The sequence below is a fragment of the Schistocerca gregaria genome, chromosome X (genome assembly GCF_023897955.1).
Source record: "Schistocerca gregaria isolate iqSchGreg1 chromosome X, iqSchGreg1.2, whole genome shotgun sequence".
Classification (NCBI taxonomy): domain Eukaryota; kingdom Metazoa; phylum Arthropoda; class Insecta; order Orthoptera; family Acrididae; genus Schistocerca; species Schistocerca gregaria.
The window spans coordinates 56,076,355-56,099,985 of record NC_064931.1 but is presented as its reverse complement, the minus strand read 5'-3'; the positions used below and the strand labels follow the sequence as shown (position 1 = coordinate 56,099,985).

General features: G+C 39.9%; 1 protein-coding gene across 2 annotated transcripts in view; it reads left to right on the top strand.

Moving 5' to 3' along the window:
• LOC126299280 (cytokine receptor-like) overlaps positions 1-23,631 on the top strand; it is a 431,253-nt gene that overhangs the window by 309,710 nt on the left and 97,912 nt on the right. For both annotated transcript variants that reach the window (XM_049991064.1, XM_049991063.1), the window contains one exon: positions 11,919-12,074. In XM_049991064.1, coding sequence (XP_049847021.1) covers positions 11,919-12,074 — 156 coding nt within the window. The remainder of the gene's footprint in view (positions 1-11,918; positions 12,075-23,631) is intronic.

The following is a 23,631-nucleotide window of genomic DNA, read 5'->3' as shown; positions in this document are numbered from 1 at the left end:
AAGTTCATTACTCCCACTAGTAAAGAATCTTATATGCAAATTATGACTTGGGATGCCATTATTTGTGTGGCTTCAGACAAGCTAATATGTCGAAAAGCTTTAGAGTTCGATGACCTCGTTTTAGAGGAAGTCTTGTAACTAGCTCAATCATTCAGAGTCTTCCAGTTAGTGAACCAGCATTTAGTATCTTGGGTAGTTGTGGTGGCCATCAGTTCTGACCTGGCTAATGTGTGCAGCTTAGCCTATGAGGAGGAAGTAGCTGATGTCGAAAGTAAACATCACTGTACACTGGCTTTGCCTCATGAACCAGGGACAAAATCTTGTTGCTCATCAGGCGTACATTCCCATCATGCCCAGATTGTTTTCTCAAGCAATCCCAGGATGATTGCCCAGACAGTTGCGCACAATGTGTAACTTTTTGACACAGACGGACATCTCACTTCCGACTGTCGAGCACCCTCGTTCTGGAACTCTGCTTGGCAGGATCGACTCGATTTTAGTATAATCACCTCGAACTTTCAAAATGCAATGAAGGTATCATGCTTCAAATGTGCAACAGACACATTCGACAACAGGTATACTCTGGAGCATCATATTCCTTGTTGAACTTTCATACATACCCCCTGCTTGGTGTGACATCTCTCAACCCCACTGCTAACCACCTAGTAACTTATAACAAGCAACAGATTTTGATCAAAGGTCAATTTACGTTGAAGCAGCTTACAACATTGTCATATGGCACCTCACCTTCCTCATGCTACACAGCACAAACGCATCAAACCTTTTTGGCTTAGACAACTTTCCCATTCTTGTGTTTGCCATCAATGATTCAGTGAACCTTATCTCTGACCAAATACTTTTTAAGGAACTAGAAAATATCTGTAATGAAAGCCCAGACAACTTTTCTGGAGGCCTCAGTAAGTAAAGAACTTCACAATGCAAATCACATTTTAAAAAATCAGCAAACCCTCATTTCATTATTGGAATCTCTGTACCCCTCCAACTTCCTCTGCAAAATCATTTATTATAGTAAATTCTTTCCTGATGCTGTGTAGATTCGTTAACCACTTAACAATCTTAGGAAGGCAGGGGTCTCATTTTCTTGGCCAGCAGTTTGCGAATGGTCATTCCAGACCCTCATCAGTCCTTACACCCTGTGCTTTGCCTCGCCAATTTCCAACTGGTGAAGAAGTTGGTAGTGGCGACTGATGTGTCTGGATAGTGCTTGGACACCATATTAGTGCACTGTAATGCTCACGGCTGTGAACAGCCACTTGCTTAAACTTCAAAAATGCTCCACACTGCCCACAAGAAATAGTCCCAGATCAAAAAGGACGCACTCACGATCATTTTTGCACTGAAAAACTTCCATGGTTTTTTCTACAGACCCAAGTTCCTCTTAATCACTGCTATCGCTCTTCAGCCAGGCTGCTGAGCTGCCGGATTGAATGGCCCACCATCCTCAGTGATGGGCTGTTTCTCTCAGCAAATATAATTATGAAATACATTTCTAGAACACTAACCACCACACAAATGCTGACGCCCGGTCACGCCTCCCGATAGACCCCAATCCGGCATTCATTCGAGACAAGGTCCTCTGTTTCCACTTAGAGGATGAGGCCCGACAAGCTAAGGACTACTTTCCCTTCACCAAATCTGAAATCACGGGCACCGTGAGCAAGGATGCCCGGTCACGCCTCCCGATAGACCCCAATCCGGCATTCAGTCGAGACAAGGTCCTCTGTTTCCACTTAGAGGATGAGGCCCGACAAGCTAAGGACTACTTTCCCTTCACCAAATCTGAAATCACGGGCACCGTGAGCATGGATACAATATTACAGGAAGTGCACCACTACATCCTGCAGGGATGGCTGGACTCGTCAGAACTCTAGCCCCAACAGCAGTGCTTCCACCTCCATCATAGGTTCATTGCTGTGTACAGTGTCTTTTTTTTTACAAACAGACAAAAAATCTTCTGGTAAGACCAAAAATCCACAAGTGGTCCTTCGCCAGGTATCCAACATCCCCTGCACTGCGGGAACTGGTGCGTGTCTTGTACCAAGATACTATACAGGCACTGTACCTACTGCCTGGGAATTGACATGCATATTGAGCAACTTATCTGGAATTGTCATAAATGTGAGTCACAGAAGGCAGCACTTCGATCTCGATTTTGCCAGCCCTTTTCCGGACACCACCTGACTGACTGTCATTGACACTTTCTCCCAGTTTCCGTACAATGTTAGCTGCCATTCCACCTTTGTGGAGGCTAGCATTAAAGTGCTCACCAGAATAATTGCCATAGAAGACCATCCCCAAACGATTGTGTCACATAATGGGCCCCAATTCTGAGCACAGCTTTTTGCCACTTTCTGCTGGCATAATGGAATTCAACCCCTTTGCACCGCCAGGCCAACAGGGAATCTCAGAGACTTGTCCACACTTTCAAAACACAGCTCAAGAAATATGTCAGTGAATCACTTACAAACAATGCCTTAACTCTCTTTCAGAGTTATACAGGGCTAAACTTATTGGGGAGAAGAATCTGTCGGAGCTACTCCACGGCATGGTCTGCACCTCTGGACCTCCTGCTGCTGACGCCAGTTGCAGTGCGTGCTGTGCCATCTCCACAATTGACATCAGGCACCCAAGTGTGGGTGTGAGGCTTTGGGCATTAGGACAAATGGATCCTGGTAGTTATACGGCAACAAAGGAGCTGCCACGTGATCATATTGGATGTGGGTGACAGGATGGTGACTCAGCATAAAGAGCAAATCTACCTGTTATGGGGTGACCGACCACCTCTATCCCCAATCACTGGGACTGGAGTATCATTGACTGGTGTAGAATTATCTTCAGATATGAGTCCCACTTTGATCTGAGCCCCAGTGACCTGCAAAGGTGTGTCTGGAGACATCCAGGAAAGTGGTGGTATATCAACCAGACCGTTGCCCACCACACATCCTGACAGTCAATAGTGCAGCATCCTTACAGCACAGCAGTAAATAAAAGTTATTCTACGCCCCATTTTGTTGCTCTTCATGGCGAGCCATCCTGGGCTTACATTTCAGCAAGATAATGCACACTCACACATGGTGAGTGTTTGTACTGCTTGTTTTCATACTTGCCAAACCCTACCTTGGTCAGCAAGATCGCCAGATTTTTCCCCAATTGAGAATGCTTGGAGTATTTTGGGCATGGCCTCCTATCTGCTCAGGATTTTGACAGTTTAACACACCAATTGGACAGCATTTGGCAAGATAGCCATCAGGAGGACAGCCAACTACCATATCAATCAACACCAAGCCAAATAACTGTTAAAAAAGGCCAGTTAGGTACCAATGGATTATTGATTTTCTCTGTTTATGACGCTCTTTCTCATGAATAAATAATCCAATTTTTATGAAATTTTAATCATTTGTTTGTCTGTACATGTAAATCCTATCTACTGATTGCCATCCCATTCGATAATTCATATGTGATGCATCCCCCCTCCCTTCAGAGTGCATATCAGTTGACTAACAGGAGCACTATTATTCATGTTGCAAGTTACAACAGGTTTCTACTTCAATCAATAACTGGAACCCAGTGCTTGTCAGTTTCTGCTACTGTAAAAGTCTAATTATGCTCAGGAAAGGGAGAAAAGGTTCTGAAAACAGGTGCAAAAAGGTGCAAAAAGGTTATCTTGAAATTACTTTATTCTGCTTTTAAGTAGTAAGAAAAACTTTCTTTGTCACATTTACAGGGTTCTGTTATACTGGAATACAAACATAATTTCAATATTTTTGACACTAAATACTTTGAGTTCAATAGCTTCTTAGATATGAAGAAAATCTGCTCTATATATATATATACAGAAACCAATCGATCCTATCTTGTCAGCACACGTAAAAGAAGTTCAGTCAAAGCTGCAAAGTTTTCCACATCAGTATTCTTCCTAAAATTTAATTTGAATATGCCTTTAACAAATCCATGAAGGATGTCCCAAACACTCATCAACTTCTTCCTCTGTTCTTTCTCCATACCGTCTTCTTACAAACGCGTAATCGTATTGGGCAAATACTTTTAGCCGTACACCTCAAAAACATCCAGTTTTAGGTCTTTGTTGTCAACTAATTGTCGTCCCTGCTTAATGGCTGCTATGTCCATCGAGTCTAGGACACATATGAAGTGTCTGATTTTATCAAAGTTTTCACACAAGAAAACTCTGCATCTAATCCAAATACTCCACCTTGTAAAAACTTGATGACTGGGACCCTTTTTTGAGAATCTTCAGAGCAGCACAGAAATCATTTACCCTACTATAATCTTCCAACATAATTTCATATACACGGTGTAAACCATGTGCAACACATTGAGGTGACAAAAGTCGTGGGATAACAATATGCACATGTACAGATGGTGGTAGTATTGTGTACACAAGATATAAAAGGCCAGGGCATTGGTGGAGCTGTCATTTGTACTTAGTTAGATAATTAATGTGAAAAGGTTCCTGACACGATTATGGTCACACGATGGGAACTAACAGACTTTGAACGTGAATGGCAATTGGAGCTATACACGTGGGACATTCCATTTTGGAAACAATTAGGGAATTCAACATTCCGAGATCCACAGTATCAAAAGTGTACTGAGAATATCAAATTTCAGGCATTACCTCTCGCCACAGACAACCCAGTGCCTCATAGCTTTATTTAATGACCGACAGCAGCGGCACTTGCATAATGTTGTCAATGCTAAGAGACAAGCAACAGTGCATGAAATAACCACAGAAATCAATGTGGGATGTATGACAAGCATATCCACTAGGACAGTTTGGCAAAATATGACATTAATGGGCTATGGCAAAACATGACTGCTGTGAGTGCCTTTGCCAACAGCATGACATCACCTGCAGCTCCTCTCCTGTGCTCGTGAGCATATCGGTCAGTTAGACGAGTCCTGATTACAGTTGGCAAGAGCAGGTGGTAGGGTTCAAGTGTTATGAGGACTCCACGAAGCCATGGATCCGAGCTGTTAAAAAGGCACTGTACAAGCGCATAATGGTGTGGGTTGTGTTTGTATGGAAATGAGTGTCTCCTCTCTGGAACGGTGGTTTGATCATTTAATATTAAAAGGCTATGACCGAGGTGTTGACGGGGCCAAGGAATTGACGTATCAGACGTGATTTAACACATAAATAACTTATTCATAACATACAACACGTAACACCCAACTACGTAAATCCTGCTTCGATGCTTACAATTTCCAAAAATGGGAGGGCCACCACTTTCGAATTGGAAAGGCTTCAATTTAAGAACTAAAACTCCTATTATAATTTTTAAAAATAATAATAACACAACACATAAGTAAGCGCCAAGTGAAGGCTCTCTCAAATCTTTAATTATTAATCACAAAGCGTGGGTTTACCACATTTAAATTCCCATTGCAATATAAAACATAAATACATGAATTCACAACACATCATGGCTTTAAAATTTCTACCTGGACAACTTATGTTCCTAAAACTTTCGTATTATATTCCTGCCAATCACATTAATAACTTAATCACACGGTTCGTAAAATACAAATGTTTGCACTATAATCAATTTTAATAATCCACAGTCACTCAGAAAACAACATCAGAAGTTTGATACGGAGCATGTAAGCCTGTTTATACAATCTTTTGGACCAAAATAGGCACGAGGGCCACCATAACAGAAGTGTGCTAGTTGCTTTTAGGATAGGTGCTCCCAATAGCTTAATCATTGAGCAGATATTTACTTAAGTGACAGGTAAGATAGTTAATGCAAATAGAAGGTATTTCTAAAGTTTTTTTCCTTCCTCCCTTTTAAAAAGGGGGTTTTAGTAAGGTAGAAATTACACTTTGAAGAGACGCAATAGCAATCTAGCGGGCACGTCTTCACGGGGATGCCATGCCACTAAACACGTACGAAACTAGCCGCGTATCCGCTGTTCAGGCCAAACATTAACAACACAGTTCCATATTCCTGACACCCAAATAGTCGGGATCAGAACAAAACCAAAAATCCCAAGAGTGCAAGATCCAGCATAGCTTCAGAACAGATCTTACTTCATGTTGTTGCCTTCACAAATACAGGTATCGAAATGAAAACAAGAACGTGTAACAACATTCCCTAATCAGCACAATATTCTTCCTTAGGTCCCGGTAGTGCTAGACAATGCTGAGATGCCAATGTTAACAAACCTCTAAGGCAACACCCTCCAACTGACATGCCGAAACCAATGTGACCCCTTATCAGCTCTGTGACAGGACTCGAACCCCCAACAACTGTCAGTGCAACTCACTTAGAATAAAAACAGCGCAAATAGTATGGCAGACACATATACCCAGGGATTAACAGAACACTAGACTGAACTAGAATGAACCTTAATAATACAGCACTAGATCTTGGGAGACAAGTAACCAACTCCCCACCCGAAATTCTGCAACCACAGGGCGGGAAGATGAACTACCAAAACAAAGAAGTGCAAACATACACAAATAACTACCAAAATACACCACTACACTGGTTAGCAACGATGCGTGGAGGAATCTGCACTGTCAGAATTGGAGCAGTGAGCAGAACAGAAGATTGCCAATCAGTGGCCACAAAGCGGGAATGACGACTGGATGAACTCAATCCTAAAGGACAATCAACTTGAAACATTCACACTTAACTTCTTTCCTCCTTTCCCTCGGTGCACTTCGTCATTTGTCCGGGATTGCTGTGCACAATTCTGAGCCGTCCCCAGTCGTCCCGGCAGACACCGACCCAGCCGAACTGCTCCCGGATTCAAACCCTCGCCGAACGGTGGCTCCACCGCCCATGATGGTTACTGTCTGTTTGCCTTCGTCGACGCAAGCTATGATTAGACTGCCATCCTCCTCCCATTGACAACCAGTTACGAGCGGACAGAGGGGCCCAACCAGTCCGGCGTTCCTCCACGGGTAGAAGTGTGGGTTCAATAACAACATCCGTCCGTGGAAGGCAGGACGGCGACGTCACCAGAGCAAACATGAAGGCCATTGCGCGACAACCTCCGCCAGCGTGACCCCTCTCACCCCAATAGTACAAGCAAAAGAGTCTGCTGCAGTAAACACGTGAGTCGGCCATGTTACCAACCTATGGTTTCTCAGTACACCAAAGACAGAACTCGCAATCGATAGTGGGCACACTACGGGAGGGAGTTAAAATGAAAGAGCTTCATAAAAGACCAACCCTGAACAACCACGGAAAAACGAAATGGAAGCGAAGTAATAAAAGGCAGCAACAAGATGCTAGAGCCCGATCACGCGCAAACACAGTCGGTTACCAAAAGTATTGCCTCCACACAACGCTCAGGAAACGAGCCGTGGAGAGATGGAAGTACACGCGGCTCACTCTCATCCAACTAAACCAATCATAGACCGGAAGTGGCAATGTTTGTCTACTTGGATATCATTTGCAACATTCATGGAATTCGTGTTCCCAAACAACAACGGAATTTTCATGGAGAACAGTGCACCATGTTACTGGTCCACAATTGTCTGCGATTGGTTTGAAGAGCAATCTGGACACTTTTAAAAATGATTTAGGTACCAGATCACCTGACATGAATCCCACTGAATACTTATGAGACATAATCAAGATGTAAGGTTATGCACAAAATCCTGTACCAGTAACGGTGTCATAATTATGGACAACTAAAGAGGCAGCATGGCACAGTATTTCTGCAGGGGCTTCCACCAATTTGTTGAGTCCAAGATATGTTGAGCTGTTGCCCTATGCTGGACAAAAGGAGGTCCTGCACAATATTAGGAGGTATTCCATGACTTTTGTTACCTCAGTGTATGTGTCAAATGGTTGTGTTATGCTACATGCCCTTTTATTGTTCGAGTGCCAAAAGCATGTAGTGTGCTTGATCAGTCATTGCAAGCCTAATTGTTTTGTACTGTATACCCCCTGGTCACAGGTTCATACAAGAACTGCTGAATGATCACATTATTGTGCAGGCATTTGCCTTCTTGAGATGGTACATTTTGAAAACCATATGTTGTCCCCATTCTCAACATAATGGAAAAATCAACACATTCAAACTATATCTTTGCAGCTCATCAGCAGTTTTATCCAAAATTATTCCCACTTCACGTTTGCCAACCACCTGTTTTATTTTCTCTTAAATGTTCTCATAAATTGGCTGAGTGTAACTTTTCCTCAGAGTGCTCTCATCTGGTATTGACCGTTGTGTGTACTTCTCAAGAAACGACTTGAAAGCAGGATTGGAGGAAAGGAGGAAAGGAGGACCTGAATATTTTGATAAAAATGCATATCTTATAGATACCATCAGTGACATCACTGTATTATTCAAATCAGTTTCTTTCAGAAATTGATCAGATTTAGTGGACTTACTTCCAGACTGTTGTTTTTGCTGTGGTTTCCATTTCTATTGTTACTGTTGCAATCACTGTTGTTGTTGTTGTTGCTGGTGCTGACACAGTTCTCCATCCTGCTATTACTCCTGTTGATGGGTTAGCTCCTCTCAACGTTGTTAATGATGCTGTTACTGCTGTTGTTGAAGTTGCCACTGCTTTTGGTAGTGTTGTGGCTGTGTTACTGCTGCAACCATTTCTGGTGCTGCTGCTGTTATTGGTGTTGTTATTACCACAAATGTCACTAATACCTGGCATGTCCATGCTCTTAAATTGATATGTTTTTGCCTCCACTGTAGATTCATTAGCTGTGTGGTTATTTTCAGAAGAGTGCTGGTAGTTTACTGAAGTAGCTGGAACTGGCTAGTAATTCTGCTTTTTGTATATTTTCAACATTTTACTGGTTTTCTCCCTCATCAGTGACTTACCTCTTCTATTCAGATGCACGTCATATTTTGAATAGTTGCATCTTGAAGCAAATATATACCGAGATATCTGGTCTTCACAAACACTTTACAAAATTTTTGGGACTTTGTGCTTACTTGATTTCAGCATTTACACTTCAAGTGGATGTGAGGTCATGCCTATGCATTATTCCAGTAACAATTATTCTTTGGTCCATGTAAAATTCAAAGTACATTTTTATGCCCATAGTTTCTCATGGTTATATTTCTTTAGATTTTAATGCTTATGGAGAATGTCTGCAAGTCCACATCCATGATTATTTGAACAAATATTTACTTCAGTGATTTTTCCTGAAATTTTTGTATTTTTGTTTGCAGACACATACTTCGGTTGGTCACAATTTTTTGATTGCTGGTTGCTGTAACTAACATATCTACATTTGAATGAAGCACCCAAAGCTTGTTTTGCAGTAATACCTGGTATGGAGTTTCATATCTTGGCAGAAAACTCTAAGGACTAACAGAGTCTGGAGTCTGTTAAGGCACTCACTCTCTTTTCTACAAAATTGACTTTGTCTGAAATTATCACTGTTATCAACTGCTTTGAACTAGTTTTCAGTGTCATGCTTTCTTGTTAATTATACTAAGTTTTCTGTTTAACTTAATTGTTTTCATCAATTTTAAGCATTGGTTTGAAGACCACAGTGCTTTGTAAGGCCTGGTCATATTGGAGATGGTATGCCTTTGAATTGACTTAACTTGCTATCACAGGACGACGTACCGTTTAACAGGGTCTCGTAACCATGGTGAGACTTTGTATTTTTCACATATACAAATCGTTGCCAGAGGTCAAAAGGAGTGATATGTTACAGAACAAAATCTTGGGACTGACTGAGGATTAAACCCCCAGGTCTTTGGATAAGTTGTGTGACATTTACTCATCCAGCCACTTAGTTGTTCTATGTCCATAACATTCTAAAAGAGTTGTAACAATTGTATAGTCTCTTTTTAAGAGCATGGGGTTCATTGCCATGTCAATGCTTATTAAATAAAGTACATTACTGAAGGACTTGGTGACAGTTTGAAAGAGAATAATTGACAGGTATAACACATCAGATTACTCTGATTCATCTATAGATACAGAAGTAATTGGATGTGTCTTAGGGGAGTGTGATACAAACACTGCTGACCCTGCTGCATATTAAAAATTTGGCAGGAAACATCAGTTATAATCTTTAAACTGTCACAGATGAAGCAGCTGTCTAGGCTACAGCACTATGTGCACAAATTTGCAAAATATATCAGTCATATCCCAGCAAGTTTTCTCAAACTGGGAAAGGCCAGTTTTCTCAAAATATAGAAAAAACTAAAGTTGGACACAATCTTAAATGAAAAAATCTTGTAATATTGGACAGGGTCAATTAATCAAAATAGTATAAGTTTTTTCATATTTATATGAGGGTAATAATGGGTGATGAAATTAAATTGAACTATCGTATTGTTTCATTCATGGGTGATGAAAGAGAAACGATTCAGCTTGCTGATAAGACATTAGGGAACTGAAATTCATTTACAAAAGATATTTCTTGTGATATGATTATACAATCTATGTCAAAAACCACCGATGTTTGTTGAAACCATGTCACATGAACAGAAATAAGAGTACTGCACAAGTTATCACAGATTCTAATAATTTACTGCAGACAGCCAAAAAGATCTTAGACATTTTTATTGCCAGCTATTTAGAAACTAATTATTTCATGAGCAACTATTAAAAACATGTGAGAAATTTAGATTCATGGTGATTCTAGGAATATGAGGGTTGGAACTTTAATAGTGCCAACTATTTATTTACAGCTTGTACAAAGTAGATACATATTTAAAGTTTTACTGACCTTCAGAGTAGTCACTAGCATTGTGTATAACCCATTGCCAGTGATGTGGAAGTCATAGGATACTCTTAGCACTGCCAGTTGTGTTGACAGTTGGAGTGGTGCAGTCTATTGACCGACGAATCTGTAGCATATAACTGGAAGGAGAAACAGCCTTGGTCGTATTTTTTTGTTTTATTATCCGCAAAATCAATTTTCAGTCACTTAGTGACCATCCTCAGTGCTGTAGGATACAATTAAAATTGTTAGGTACTGATATTAACAAGCTTAGAGCGATCACAGTTTATGTGATCGCTCTAAGCTTGTTAATACCAGTGCCTAACAATTTTAATTGTATCTTACAGCACTGAGGATGGTCACTAAGTGACCAAAAATCTATTTTGCGGATAATAAAACAAAAACATACGACCAAGGCTGTTTCTCCTTCCAATTATATTCATTATCTGGTCATTGTGCGCAGAACACTCCATGGAGTCGCCAATCAATAGAATTTGTAGAAAGTGTTATCACTTCTGCCTGTATTCTGTTCATTTTTGGAACAGAACATATGACCAGGTTAGAGACCTTGTACATTCTGTGTAGACTGCTGGGGGTAAGTGGTAGTTTGTGAATCACACACACACACACACACACACACACACACACACACACATATATATATATATATATATATATATATATATATATATATATATATATATGTGCGGATGGATATGTGTGTGTGTGCGAGTGTACACCTGTCCTCCTTTTTTCCCGCTAAGGGAAGTCTTTTCGCTCCCGGGATTGGGATGACTCCTTACCCTCTCTCTTAAAACCCACATCCTTTCGTCTTTCCCTCTCCTTCCCTCTTTCCTGAAGAAGCAACCATCGGTTGCGAAAGCTAGTAATTCTGTGTGTGTGTTTGTGTGTTTCGTTCATTGTGCCTGTCTGCCGGCGCTTTCCCACTTGGTAAGTCTTGGAATCTTTGTTTTTAATATATATATATATATATATATATATATATATATATATATATATATATATATATATATATATATATATATATATAAGTGTATATATTATAAGTGTATAAGTGTATATATAAGTGTATATATATTATATAAGTGTATGTTAACTGCTAGTCTGTGCCTCACCATTGTTATCCTACAAATTTGAAAATACTCCCTATGTAACTAAGTTCAAGAAATAATTACTGTTTTTGTTTTTCAGAACTATTTAAGGTGGCTACTGTCCATGTCAGTGCCAGATCTTCAACTTCTATTGAAGTTAGATTCCATATAGATTGTGCTAAAAATTTACAAGAGAATGTATTTTATAGTATCTTCTACTGCCCAGTGGCTGTTTCAACTAATTCTTCGTGTGGAGGTAATAGTACAAGATACTTGCTGATTTGAAAATTAAGAACATGCTACATAACTATGCTTTTGAGAAGAAAATTACAATCTTATAGCATATTGTATAAGACTTTATTCGACTTATTTTTATCTTTTTCTGTCATAAATACAAAGAGAAATACATTAAGTCAAGTTATACATGACATGGTATGATGGCTACATCTACATCTACATTTATACTCTGCAAGCCACCCAACGGTGTGTGGCGGAGGGCAAGTTTCCTGATAGTACTATGAATACATTTTTACAATACTGAATATTAATAAAACAAATACAATCAGACAGTTTTACAGATAGTATACAGTGAATTATCTTAACAATTTTAGTAGTAACGTTGACGAAATACATGGAAGTTAGCCATAAATGAGCGAAAAATTGTACTTTTGATACAAATAAAATAAAAAATACTTAAAGGTACTTAAAATATCAGAATCAAAGCAACTGAAAGTCTACCAACAAACAGCACCTTATGGTGTTTAAGTTCACTGGAGTATTTTATGCAAAAACCAATTCATATATTCTTAACATTAGAAAATTCATTATTGTATCAACAAATTAACTATAAGTGAGATATTCAGTTGAGTTATGTGGCAAGCAAAATATTCTATCTGTGACAGGCCTTGCATAAAATAATACTCAGTGCATCAATAATCATTTAAATTTATTGCCAAATGGTTACAATGACCTCACTTTTCCTACTATGACACAGACGTATGTAAATGCTGTTTGAGTGCTGTATGTGTATCAAATCATGAAACCACAAAAATGGGTACAACACTTGGTTAACATTACAGAGTGACATTTTCATTGAAACTTCCTGGTTGGATAAAACTGCATTTTAGATTGGGTATTAAACTCAGAAGCTCACATTTCATAGGCAATGCTTTTACTGACTGAGGTATCAAAGCTTGACTCATAACCCAAATCACAGCTTCAAAACAGCATGCAGTCCATTGCGCAGTGAAAGATTCATTCCTGAAACAATCCTGTAGGCTGTTACTTAGCCATTTATTCACAAAATCATTTCTTTATGGAATGCTAGTCAAACACAGTATGCAAGAGAGCTTTTGTGAAGTTTAGAATTTTACTCTGGCACAGAAAGAAACAGATTATGCATACATAAAGTATTTTTTCATTGTCCCAGTAAACTAAAGTATCTGCAGGTGACCAGAAAGTCTGATGCATGTTTAATTATTTTTGTTTCATTGAAATTTCTTATTTTGAGAAGACAGAAGGAGTAATATATTTTACTTGCAAAAAATGTTAAAAGCCAAGCCTGCATAAATATTTTGTATTTGAAACAACCACTTTTATCAAATTTTGCTGTCATATTCAAGTCTTACAGAAACATTTATGAAATGTATTCGTTTTAAGTTGGATCTCATGCCAAGCTGTCATGTAGATAAATGCAGCACATTATACAAGTTTTGTCATACTGCATACAAATAATTCTTACATAACAAAAATACAGTACACCATAGCACATCTGTTTACATAAGCTGGATGTACCATATGTATTGAAAATCCAACTTAATGTGGCTTTCCAAATCCTTAAGGCAAATTTTCAGTGTTTAGAATATGTACAGCTTATGTAAACAGATGTGCTACTGTGTATTGTGTTTTGATCATGTAACAAGCATCTGTGAGTGGTATCTATATGGACATGGTCATTTGCACAAGGTGCTTTGTGTGCCGTTGTCTGCCTCTGTAGCTAAGTGCTCAACACATCAGACTGCCTCACTGGGGTCCCTGGTTCAATTGCCAGCTGGGTCGGAGGTAGTCTCTGCTTGGGACTGGGCTTTGCATTGTCCTCATCATCATTCCATCCTCATCAACATGCAAGTCACTGCTGTTGTGTCAACTAAAAAGACTTACAACAGGCAACTAAACTATCCCCTGCCGCTGTTGGATAAGCAGCTGCTGCAGCAAGTCGTATAACCCTAGCTTACTTATTTGTTAGATAGTTTAATTAATTTCTTTGCGTGTTTTTGGGTACTTGCATTGTTTAATTCATATATTTCGGGCGTATTATAGTATTTGACTGTTGTAGCATCGCGCTTTAGTGTTTACTTCGTAGATTCTTATTTAAATTGCGTGTGAGTTTCGTATAGGAGGTGCAATTTCGAGTTTTAGTTACTGTAATCGTAAATTCAGCAGATTGTAGTGCAGTCGTTAGGCATTTGTACAGGTTAGTTGATACATTCTTTGTGTGTTCCGCTTGCGTTAGCTAGGCACGGACTCGTGTTTCAGTAACTGTTGTTAAACATCAATTAGAATGGACAGGGACTGCGATTGCTGTGTTCGGATGAGGGCTGACTTGGCATCCCTTCGCTCACAGCTGCAATCGGCGCTGACTTCGGTCGCGCAGCTTGAGGCTGTTGCCAATGGGCACCACTGTGGGGAGCCGGACTCGGGTATCACGGGGATGTCAACCTCATCCCGTCTGTCCCCAGATCGGTCTGCCGCTGTGGTTGCCCCGGTTGCTGCCCGCAGTGGGGCTGAGCCCTCGCCTGTGGTTGATTGGGAGGTCGTTCCAAGGCGTGGCAGGCAGCGAAAGGCGTCCCCGGAGGCTGATCAGAAAGCCTCCCCGGTGCGTCTGACAAACCGGTTTCAGGCACTGTCTCTGGCTGAGCCAGATGCAGCTGCCTGCCCTGTTTCAGAGGACCATTCTCAGCCTTCAAGGTCCGGGCAATTGCAGAGGGTGGGCTTATTGGCAGTTGGGAGCTCCAATGTTAGGCGCGTAATGGGGCCCCTTAGGGATATGGCGGCTAAGGAGGGGAAGAAATCTAGTGTGCACTCCGTGTGCATTCCGGGAGGAGTCATTCCTGATGTGGAAAGGGTCCTTCCGGATGTCATGAAGAGCACAGGGTGCAGCCAGCTGGGAGGTGGTGGCACATGTCGGCACTAATGACGTGTGTCGCTTTGGATCTGAGGAAATTCTCTCTGGATTCCAGCGGCTATCTGATTTGGTGAAGGCTGCCGGTCTTGCTTACGAGATGAAGGCAGAGCTCACCATCTGCAGCATCGTTGACAGAACCGACTGCGGACCTTTGGTGCAGAGCCGGGTGGAGGGTCTGAATCAGAGGCTCAGACGGTTTTGCGACCGTATTGGCTGCAGATTCCTTGACTTGCGCCATAGGGTGGTGGGGTTTCGGGTTCCGCTGAATAGGTCAGGAGTTCACTACACTCAGCTGGCGGCTACACGGGTAGCGGAGGCTGTGTGGCATGGACTGGGCGGTTTTTTAGGTTAGAAGGCCTCGGGAAAGTGCGGGATGGGCTGCAATGTCAAAGGGTGCTTGGCAATTACAGGACGTGCTTGGATCAAGGAACAGTCGGAATTATAGTTGTAAACTGTTGTAGTTGCGCTGGAAAAGTCCCTGAGCTTCAAGCGCTAATAGAAGCTGATATCGTTATAGGTACAGAAAGCTGGCTAAAGCCTGAAATAAGTTCTGCAGAAATTTTTACGAAGTCTCAGACGGTGTTCAGGAAAGATAGATTAGGCAGAATTGGTGGTGGAGTGTTGGTGTCTGTCAGTAGTGGTTTATCTTGTAGTGAAGTCGAAGTAGATACTCCGTGCGAATTGGTGTGGGTGGAGGTTATACTTAACAGCCGAATTAAGTTAATAATTGGCTCCTTCTACCGACCCCCAGACTCCGATGATACAGTTGCGGAACAGTTCAGAGAAAGTTTGAGTCTCGTAACAAATAAATACCCCACTCATACGGTTATAGTTGGTGGGGACTTCAACCTACCCTCGGTATGTTGGCAAAAATACTTGTTCAAAACCGGGGGTAGGCAGAAAACGTCTTCCGAGATTGTCCTAAATGCATTCTCCGAAAATTATTTAGAGCAGTTAGTCCACGAACCCACGCGAATTGTAGATGGTTGCGAAAACACACTTGACCTCTTGGCCACAAACAATCCAGAGCTGATAGAGAGCATCATGACTGATACCGGGATTAGTGATCACAAGGTCATTGTAGCTAGGCTCAATACCATTTCTTCCAAATCCATCAGAAACAAACGCAAAATAATTTATTTAAAAAAGCGGATAAAGTGCCACTAGAAGCCTTCCTAAAAGACAATTTCCATTCCTTCCGAACTGACTATGCGAATGTAGACGAGATGTGGCTCAAATTCAAATATATAGTAGCAACTGCAATTGAGATATTCATACCTCATAAATTGGTAAGAGATGGAACGGATCCCCCGTGGTACACAAAAAAGGTCCGAACGCTGTTGCAGAGGCAACGGAAAAAGCATGCGAAGTTCAGAAGAACGCGAAATCCCGAAGATGGGCTAAAATTTACAGACGCGCGAAATTTGGCACGTACTTCGATGCGAGATGCCTTTAATAGGTTCCACAACGAAACATTGTCTCGAAATTTGGTAGAAAATCCAAAGAAATTCTGGTCGTATGTAAAGTACACAAGCGGCAAGACGCAGTCAATACCTTCGCTGCGCAGTGCCGATGGTACTGTTATCGACGACTGTGCCGCTAAAGCGGAGTTATTGAACGCAGTTTTCCGAAATGCCTTCACCAGGGAAGACGAATGGAATATTCCAGAATTTGAAACACGAACATCTGCTAGCATGAGTTTCTTAGAAGTAGATACCTTAGGGGTTGCGAAGCAACTCAAATCGCTTGATACGGGCAAGTCTTCAGGTCCAGATTGTATACCGATTAGGTTCCTTTCAGATTACGCTGATACTATAGCTCCCTACTTAGCACTCATATACAATCGCTCGCTCACCGATAGATCTGTACCTACAGATTGGAAAATTGCGCAGGTCGCACCAGTGTTCAAGAAGGGTAGTAGGAGTAATCCATTTAACTACAGACCTATATCATTGACGTCGGTTTGCAGTAGGGTTTTGGAGCATATACTGTATTCAAACATTATGAATCACCTCGAAGGGAACGATCTATTGACACGTAATCAGCATGGCTTCAGAAAACATCGCTCTTGTGCAACGCAGCTAGCTCTTTATTCGCACGAAGTAATGGCCGCTATCGACAGGGGATCTCCAGTTGATTCCGTATTTATAGATTTCCGGAAAGCGTTTGACACCGTTCCTCACAAGCGACTTCTAATCAAGCTGCGGAGCTATGGGGTATCGTCTCAGTTGTGCGACTGGATTCGTGATTTCCTGTCAGGAAGGTCGCAGTTCGTAGTAATAGACGGCAAATCATCGAGTAAAACTGAAGTGATATCAGGTGTTCCCCAGGGAAGCGTCCTGGGACCTCTACTGTTCCTGATCTATATAAATGACCTGGGTGACAATCTGAGCAGTTCTCTTAGGTTGTTCGCAGATGATGCTGTAATTTACCGTCTAGTAAGGTCATCCGAAGACCAGTATCAGCTGCAAAGCGATTTAGAAAAGATTGCTGTATGGTGTGTCAGGTGGCAGTTGACGCTAAATAACGAAAAGTGTGAGATGATCCACATGACTTCGAAAAGAAATCCGTTGGAATTCGATTACTCGATAAATAGTACAATTCTCAAGGCTGTCAATTCAACTAAGTACCTGGGTGTTAAAATTACGAACAACTTCAGTTGGAAGGACCACATAGATAATATTGTCGGGAAGGCGAGCCAAAGGTTGCGTTTCATTGGCAGGACACTTAGAAGATGCAACAAGTCCACTAAAGAGACAGCTTACACTACACTCGTTCGTCCTCTGTTAGAATATTGCTGCGCGGTGTGGGATCCTTACCAGGTGGGATTGACGGAGGACATCGAGAGTGTGCAAAGAAGGGCAGCTCGTTTTGTATTATCGCGTTATAGGGGAGAGAGTGTGGCAGATATGATACACGAGTTGGGATGGAAGTCATTACAGCATAGACGTTTTTCGTCGCGGCGAGAGCTTTTTACGAAATTTCAGTCACCAACTTTCTCTTCCGAATGCGAAAATATTTTGTTGAGCCCAACCTACATAGGTAGGAATGATCATCAAAATAAAATAAGAGAAATCAGAGCTCGAACAGAAAGGTTTAGGTGTTCGTTTTTCCCGCTCGCTGTTCGGGAGTGGAATAGTAGAGAGGTAGTATGATTGTGGTTCGATGAACCCTCTGCCAAGCACTTAAATGTGAATTGCAGAGTAGTCATGTAGATGTAGATGTATCCCAGATGGGATATCCTGGCCAATAGTGCCATACCATCATTTCATTTCATGTGCTGTTTTTCTTTATCCATGTGACAATATGGCAAGAGGTCCAAATTAAAATGCTCATGTTTTATAACAAAAAGATTTTTAAGACCTGAAGATGATGGCAAAGTCTATTGAAACCAGTTCTTTTAAACAAAGAAATATTTATACGATCTTGGCTTTAGAAGGTTTTTTTTTGTTTTTTGTTTTTGTTTGTTTCACATCTCTGACTACAGAATAGAGGATCTCAAAAATTTATGGCTACCTTTTTAATAGTAGACAGTGGGTTGGTGCACCTTAGAACAGGAATACTTCTAGGGTTCAGCTCTGGAAGGGATCCCAGCTTCTTTATAACAATAATAGTAGTGATAATTTGTTTATATCAATGCTTAGTACAACGATTTGACACAACTTCCAAGAAATTAAAAGGTATTTTTGAGACTCTTAGTTTAAATGTTACTTTATTCCCAAAAATGAGTACAGAAATTTAGAAACTTATGTATGTAAAAATAGAAACACTTAAGAGTAACATTTTCTTTGGGGAGGTGATGAACCCCATGCCCATGTCCCTCTCCATCCCTTAGATCTGCACCTGCCTTTGGATAACATCCCAGATGTCTTCCAGTAGGTTCAGATCAGTTAAGTTTGATAGTGAAGACATCATCATGAATTCACTGTCATGCTCTTCAAAACCACTATAGCCTGATTCTGGCCATGTGACAGTGACAGTTATTTTGTTGGAATCTACCATTACGATCAGGTAAGTCGTCAAGCACAAAAGGAAGAAGTTGCTCTGCAGTAATTTGATGAGTTGAGGTTATTGTAGTGATACTGAATATCATAAGGTCCAAACCTACCAAACATAAATGCAAAATATATGTATTTAAATAGCAGATAACAATTTGCTTCATGCCTACCTAAGAGACAGTCTTTGTGAAAGTGTAGACAACATGTGACTTAAATTCAGAGAAATGATATTTACTGCCATTAGGAGATTTATACCAAGTAAGTTAATACAAGATTGAACAGAACCCCCATGGTACACACAACAGGTCAGGACACTGTAGCACTAACAATGGAAAAACATGGCAGATTAAAACAGAAAAGAAAGTTCAGAATTGGTGATGTTTTATGGAAGCTAAGAATTTAGTTCAGATTTCATTGCAAGGCAATTTTAATAGTTCCTACAATGAAACTGTCTCAAAATCTGAGCGAAAATCCAGAGAGATTCAGATCGTACATAAAGTATACCAGCACAAGACATTGTGTGATAGCAGTGGTGATGTTACCAATGACAGTGCCATTAAAGCAGAGATATGGAACACAAATTTCCAAAATTTTGTCACCAAAGAAGATGCATAAATATTTCAGTATTCAAATCAAGACCAACATGAGTAACTTACAAGTAGATACCCTTGGCATAATAAAGAAACAAGGCACTAAATAAAGGTAACTCTTCTCATCCAAACTACACACTAGTTAGGTTCATTTAAGAACATGCTGATGAAATAGCTCCATTTTTAGTAACTGTATGCAACTGCTCACTTGACAGACGATCTGTACCTAAAGACAGAAAGTTCCACAGGTTGTACCAGTATGTAAGAAAGGAAGAGGAAGTAATTTGATGAATTATAGACAAGTATGACTGAAATCTATTTGTGCTGGAATTTTGTAATATGTACTGTGTTTAAACATTATAAAATTCCTTGAAGAAATGATTTATTGATCATGGACTGCACAGATTAAGAAAATATCACTTTTGTGAAATTCACATGAAGCATTTAGTGCTATAGACAAGGGATCTCAAGTTGATGGAAATTTCAAGATTTTCAACAGGCCTTTGACACTGTTCCCCACTAGCAGCTTTTAATCAATTTCTATGCCGATGTGCTATTGTCTCAGCTGTGTGTAATGGAATCAGAATTGTAGAAACGGACAAGAAATCATCTACAAAAACATGACAGATACTTTAAATGATTTATGAGACAATCGGAGAAGCCTTCTTAGATTTTTTCAGATGACGTCTTTTACTATCTAGTACCAGCATGAGACTATCAGAAAGAAGTGCAAATGATTTAGACAAGATATCTGCATAGTGTGAAAAGTGAAAATTGATCCTATATAATAAAAAGCTTGAGGACTTCCACATAAGTACTAAAAAAATCTATTAAATTTTGGTTCCACAATAAATCACAATAATTTGAAGGCTGTTCATCCAACTAAATACCAAGGGAATACAATTACAAACAACTTAAATTGAAACAATCATATAGAAAATAAAGAAAAGGCCACATTTTTTATTCCTTTTTATTATTCTTCACATTAACATGGTAAAATTCAAATGGAAACATCTTAGATACATTTACAGAGAAAAACTTGGTAAAATCAGGTCAAGTGATCCAAGGAAAAGACAAATGTAAAGTAGTTTCACTTGGCCTTTGTTTCATCATAATTTCTTAAAACCTACAGTATCTTAATTTAAGAGCTATGCACATTTCCTTGTCAGTGGAAACAGAACCAGTGAGCTTAATGACATTATCTGAAGAATTTTCATCTATCAGTTTGCGTCACAAGATGAGGATGATAATTCTGAGAGGTCAGTCATTTGCACCAGTTAATGACCCATCATCACTAACAACTACCACATAATTAAGAAAGAAGAAATAAAAAGCTAGTGAGGAAAATATTGAATTTTTGCAACTCAAAATGAAAAAAAAAACTTTGATAAATACACAGCAAGATATTACTGAAGATGATGATTCTAGTTACTTCCTGATGTGTGTCAGATCGTGAATGTTCTGCACCACATACTGAAATGTTTTATGACCCATTGTGTAATACAAATAAAAATTTCTAGATAATTTTTTACTTCTTTATTCAAAGTAAATGCTGTCCTAAATGTCTGTCACTACACATTGAATAAATCTGTAACTTCCTTTTTCTTCTGTGCTTAAATACTTGACAACTCACTGCAATATCAATGAAGTAATGAAGTCATTATTCTATAAAATTGCACAGACTGGGTGGCAGTGAAAACCGGGTGGCTGCACCTATGTTACCTATGGTCCTGTATGTGAGCTATCAAAGAGTGGGGGATTCCCTCACCAGTGCAGCTCTGTCTGCCAAGGGGAAAGGGGAAAAACAGAATGACCTGCACATCTGCACTGACTGGCACTGCCCCGAAGTGTTTGAGGGTACACTGAACCTGCCCCATTAATCTTTCGGTTAACTCTCTCTAATGACCTTGATATCAACAGCACATTAAATCTCAATCTTCCTTCTCTTTTTGTGTTACAATAGAAACATCAGAATTCCTTAGGGATGGTAATCAGATTTAATTATTTACAACTTGTGGTACTATGCTCCAACAGTAATATGAAAGTGAGAATTTCAAAACAGAACATCTTGTGCATTAGTCAACTTAAATTTAGGAACTTCTATAAATGTAATTCTATTTCTTGGCTTCTGCAACTTTCATCTCCAAGTATGAAGTAATTAAGGTGAATGTTGCAAGCTTTTAATATAGTCCATCTACAGTAAAGTATAAGGTTAATTTATTCTTCCCTTCTAGTTCCAAACAAAAAAATGTTAACTCTAGTAATTGCAGGATGTTGACAACAAATAATTATGTATATCAGTGTGAGCAGACACTACGTGAAATCTGTAGTTGTGATATGTATTATGTAAATTGAGGATGGAGGGGGCAGAAAGCAAAGGAAAGGCAATGAACTACTGAGATCACCTACATCAGGACTGAATGCAGAATCTGTGGTCGTGGGTGAAAATGTTTGCCAAACCAGGAGTCAAACCTGGGATATCTCACTTACTAGGCTGTTCCATTAATCGCTATGTCATCTGGACAAAATGTTTATCACTAATGTGCACACTATCCCGGCATGCTTCCCACCTGACTGACACTCTCCACTAGTGCCATCTATCCTCAATCCCCACTCATGTTCTCCATGCTTGTTTATTTAGATTCCCTCTGGAGGCCAAACAGTGCATCCACACTGAAGGTTGTGTATTCATTGTGGTGAATCAGTTATATGATTGTCTTTCAGATATGTCCAGAAGAACAGACACCATATATTTATATAACTGATTTGCATTGATGTCAGTGAATCCACAACCTTCAGTGCCCATGCACATTTACATTCAACCTCCAGCGGGAGTCTAAAATTAGTGCGGGGCTAGGTGGGGATGTAAGTTGGCTGGGGAGCACACTGGGACAGTTCATGCATTTGTGATTGACACTGTGTCCAGATAGCACAGTGGTTAATGCAATGGTCTAGTAAGTGGGAGATCCCAGATTTGACTTTCAGTGTGGCAGTTCCTTGGAACTAATGATATCAGCTGCATCAGGAGTTTATGCAGAATCTGTGGTAACGAGTGAAAATGTTTGCCAAACTGGGAGTCAAATTCGGGATCTCCCACTTACTAGACAATTGCATTAACCACTGTGCTATCTGGACACAGTGTCAACCACAAATCCTTTCTCACCCCCTCCACACTCAATTTACATAATATCTACCACAGCTACGGAATTCACATAGTGTCTGTTCATCTGGACATATATGAAATAACAGGCATAACACATTTTCACTAGTTCCTTCCCTTTCCTTTCCTTTCTCCCCCCTCCACCCTCAATTTACATAATAAATAATAGCTTTCCTTTTATAATGTCAAGTGTAGCCTAATGTAAAGCCATGTAAACATGGGAACCACATATTAAAAATATATTGGGTAAGCTTTCAAGAGTTATTTACCTAATTAGAAATTTAAAAAGACATGTTCCCAATGACTACGTGAGATCAGCATATTTTGCCTTCTTCCAAAGCATCATTTCTTATGGAATCTTACTGTGGGGTAGTAGCTGTCATGTAAATGACATTTTACTTTTACAGAAGAAAGTAATAAGAATAATAACAGACTCTGATAAAACAGTACATTGTAAACCTCTGTTTATTAAATTGCAGTGTCTTACAGTAGTAAACTTATTCATCTACAATGTTTTATTGTACATTAGAAACAATGTTTCTAATTTTGTGTTGAGAAGTGATATTCATAGCCACAATACTAGAAACAGAACATCTGTAGACTTGCCATATCATAGATTATCAAAATCACGGAACTCCTACGTAGTTCTTGGGCTAAGGATGTTTAATAGACTAAATGCTGACTTTAAAGAACTGCCTGTAAATATTTTTAAAGCTAAATTATACAAGCTACTAGTGAACAATCTGTTTTATACCACTGATGAATTTTTTGAAGATGAAAATACTGCATTCTAATGTGTACCTATTTTTTGTAAACCAATTTACATCAATATTGTAGTTTATGTAGAAATATATGCTCTTGACTTTGTCTATTGCTGTAAT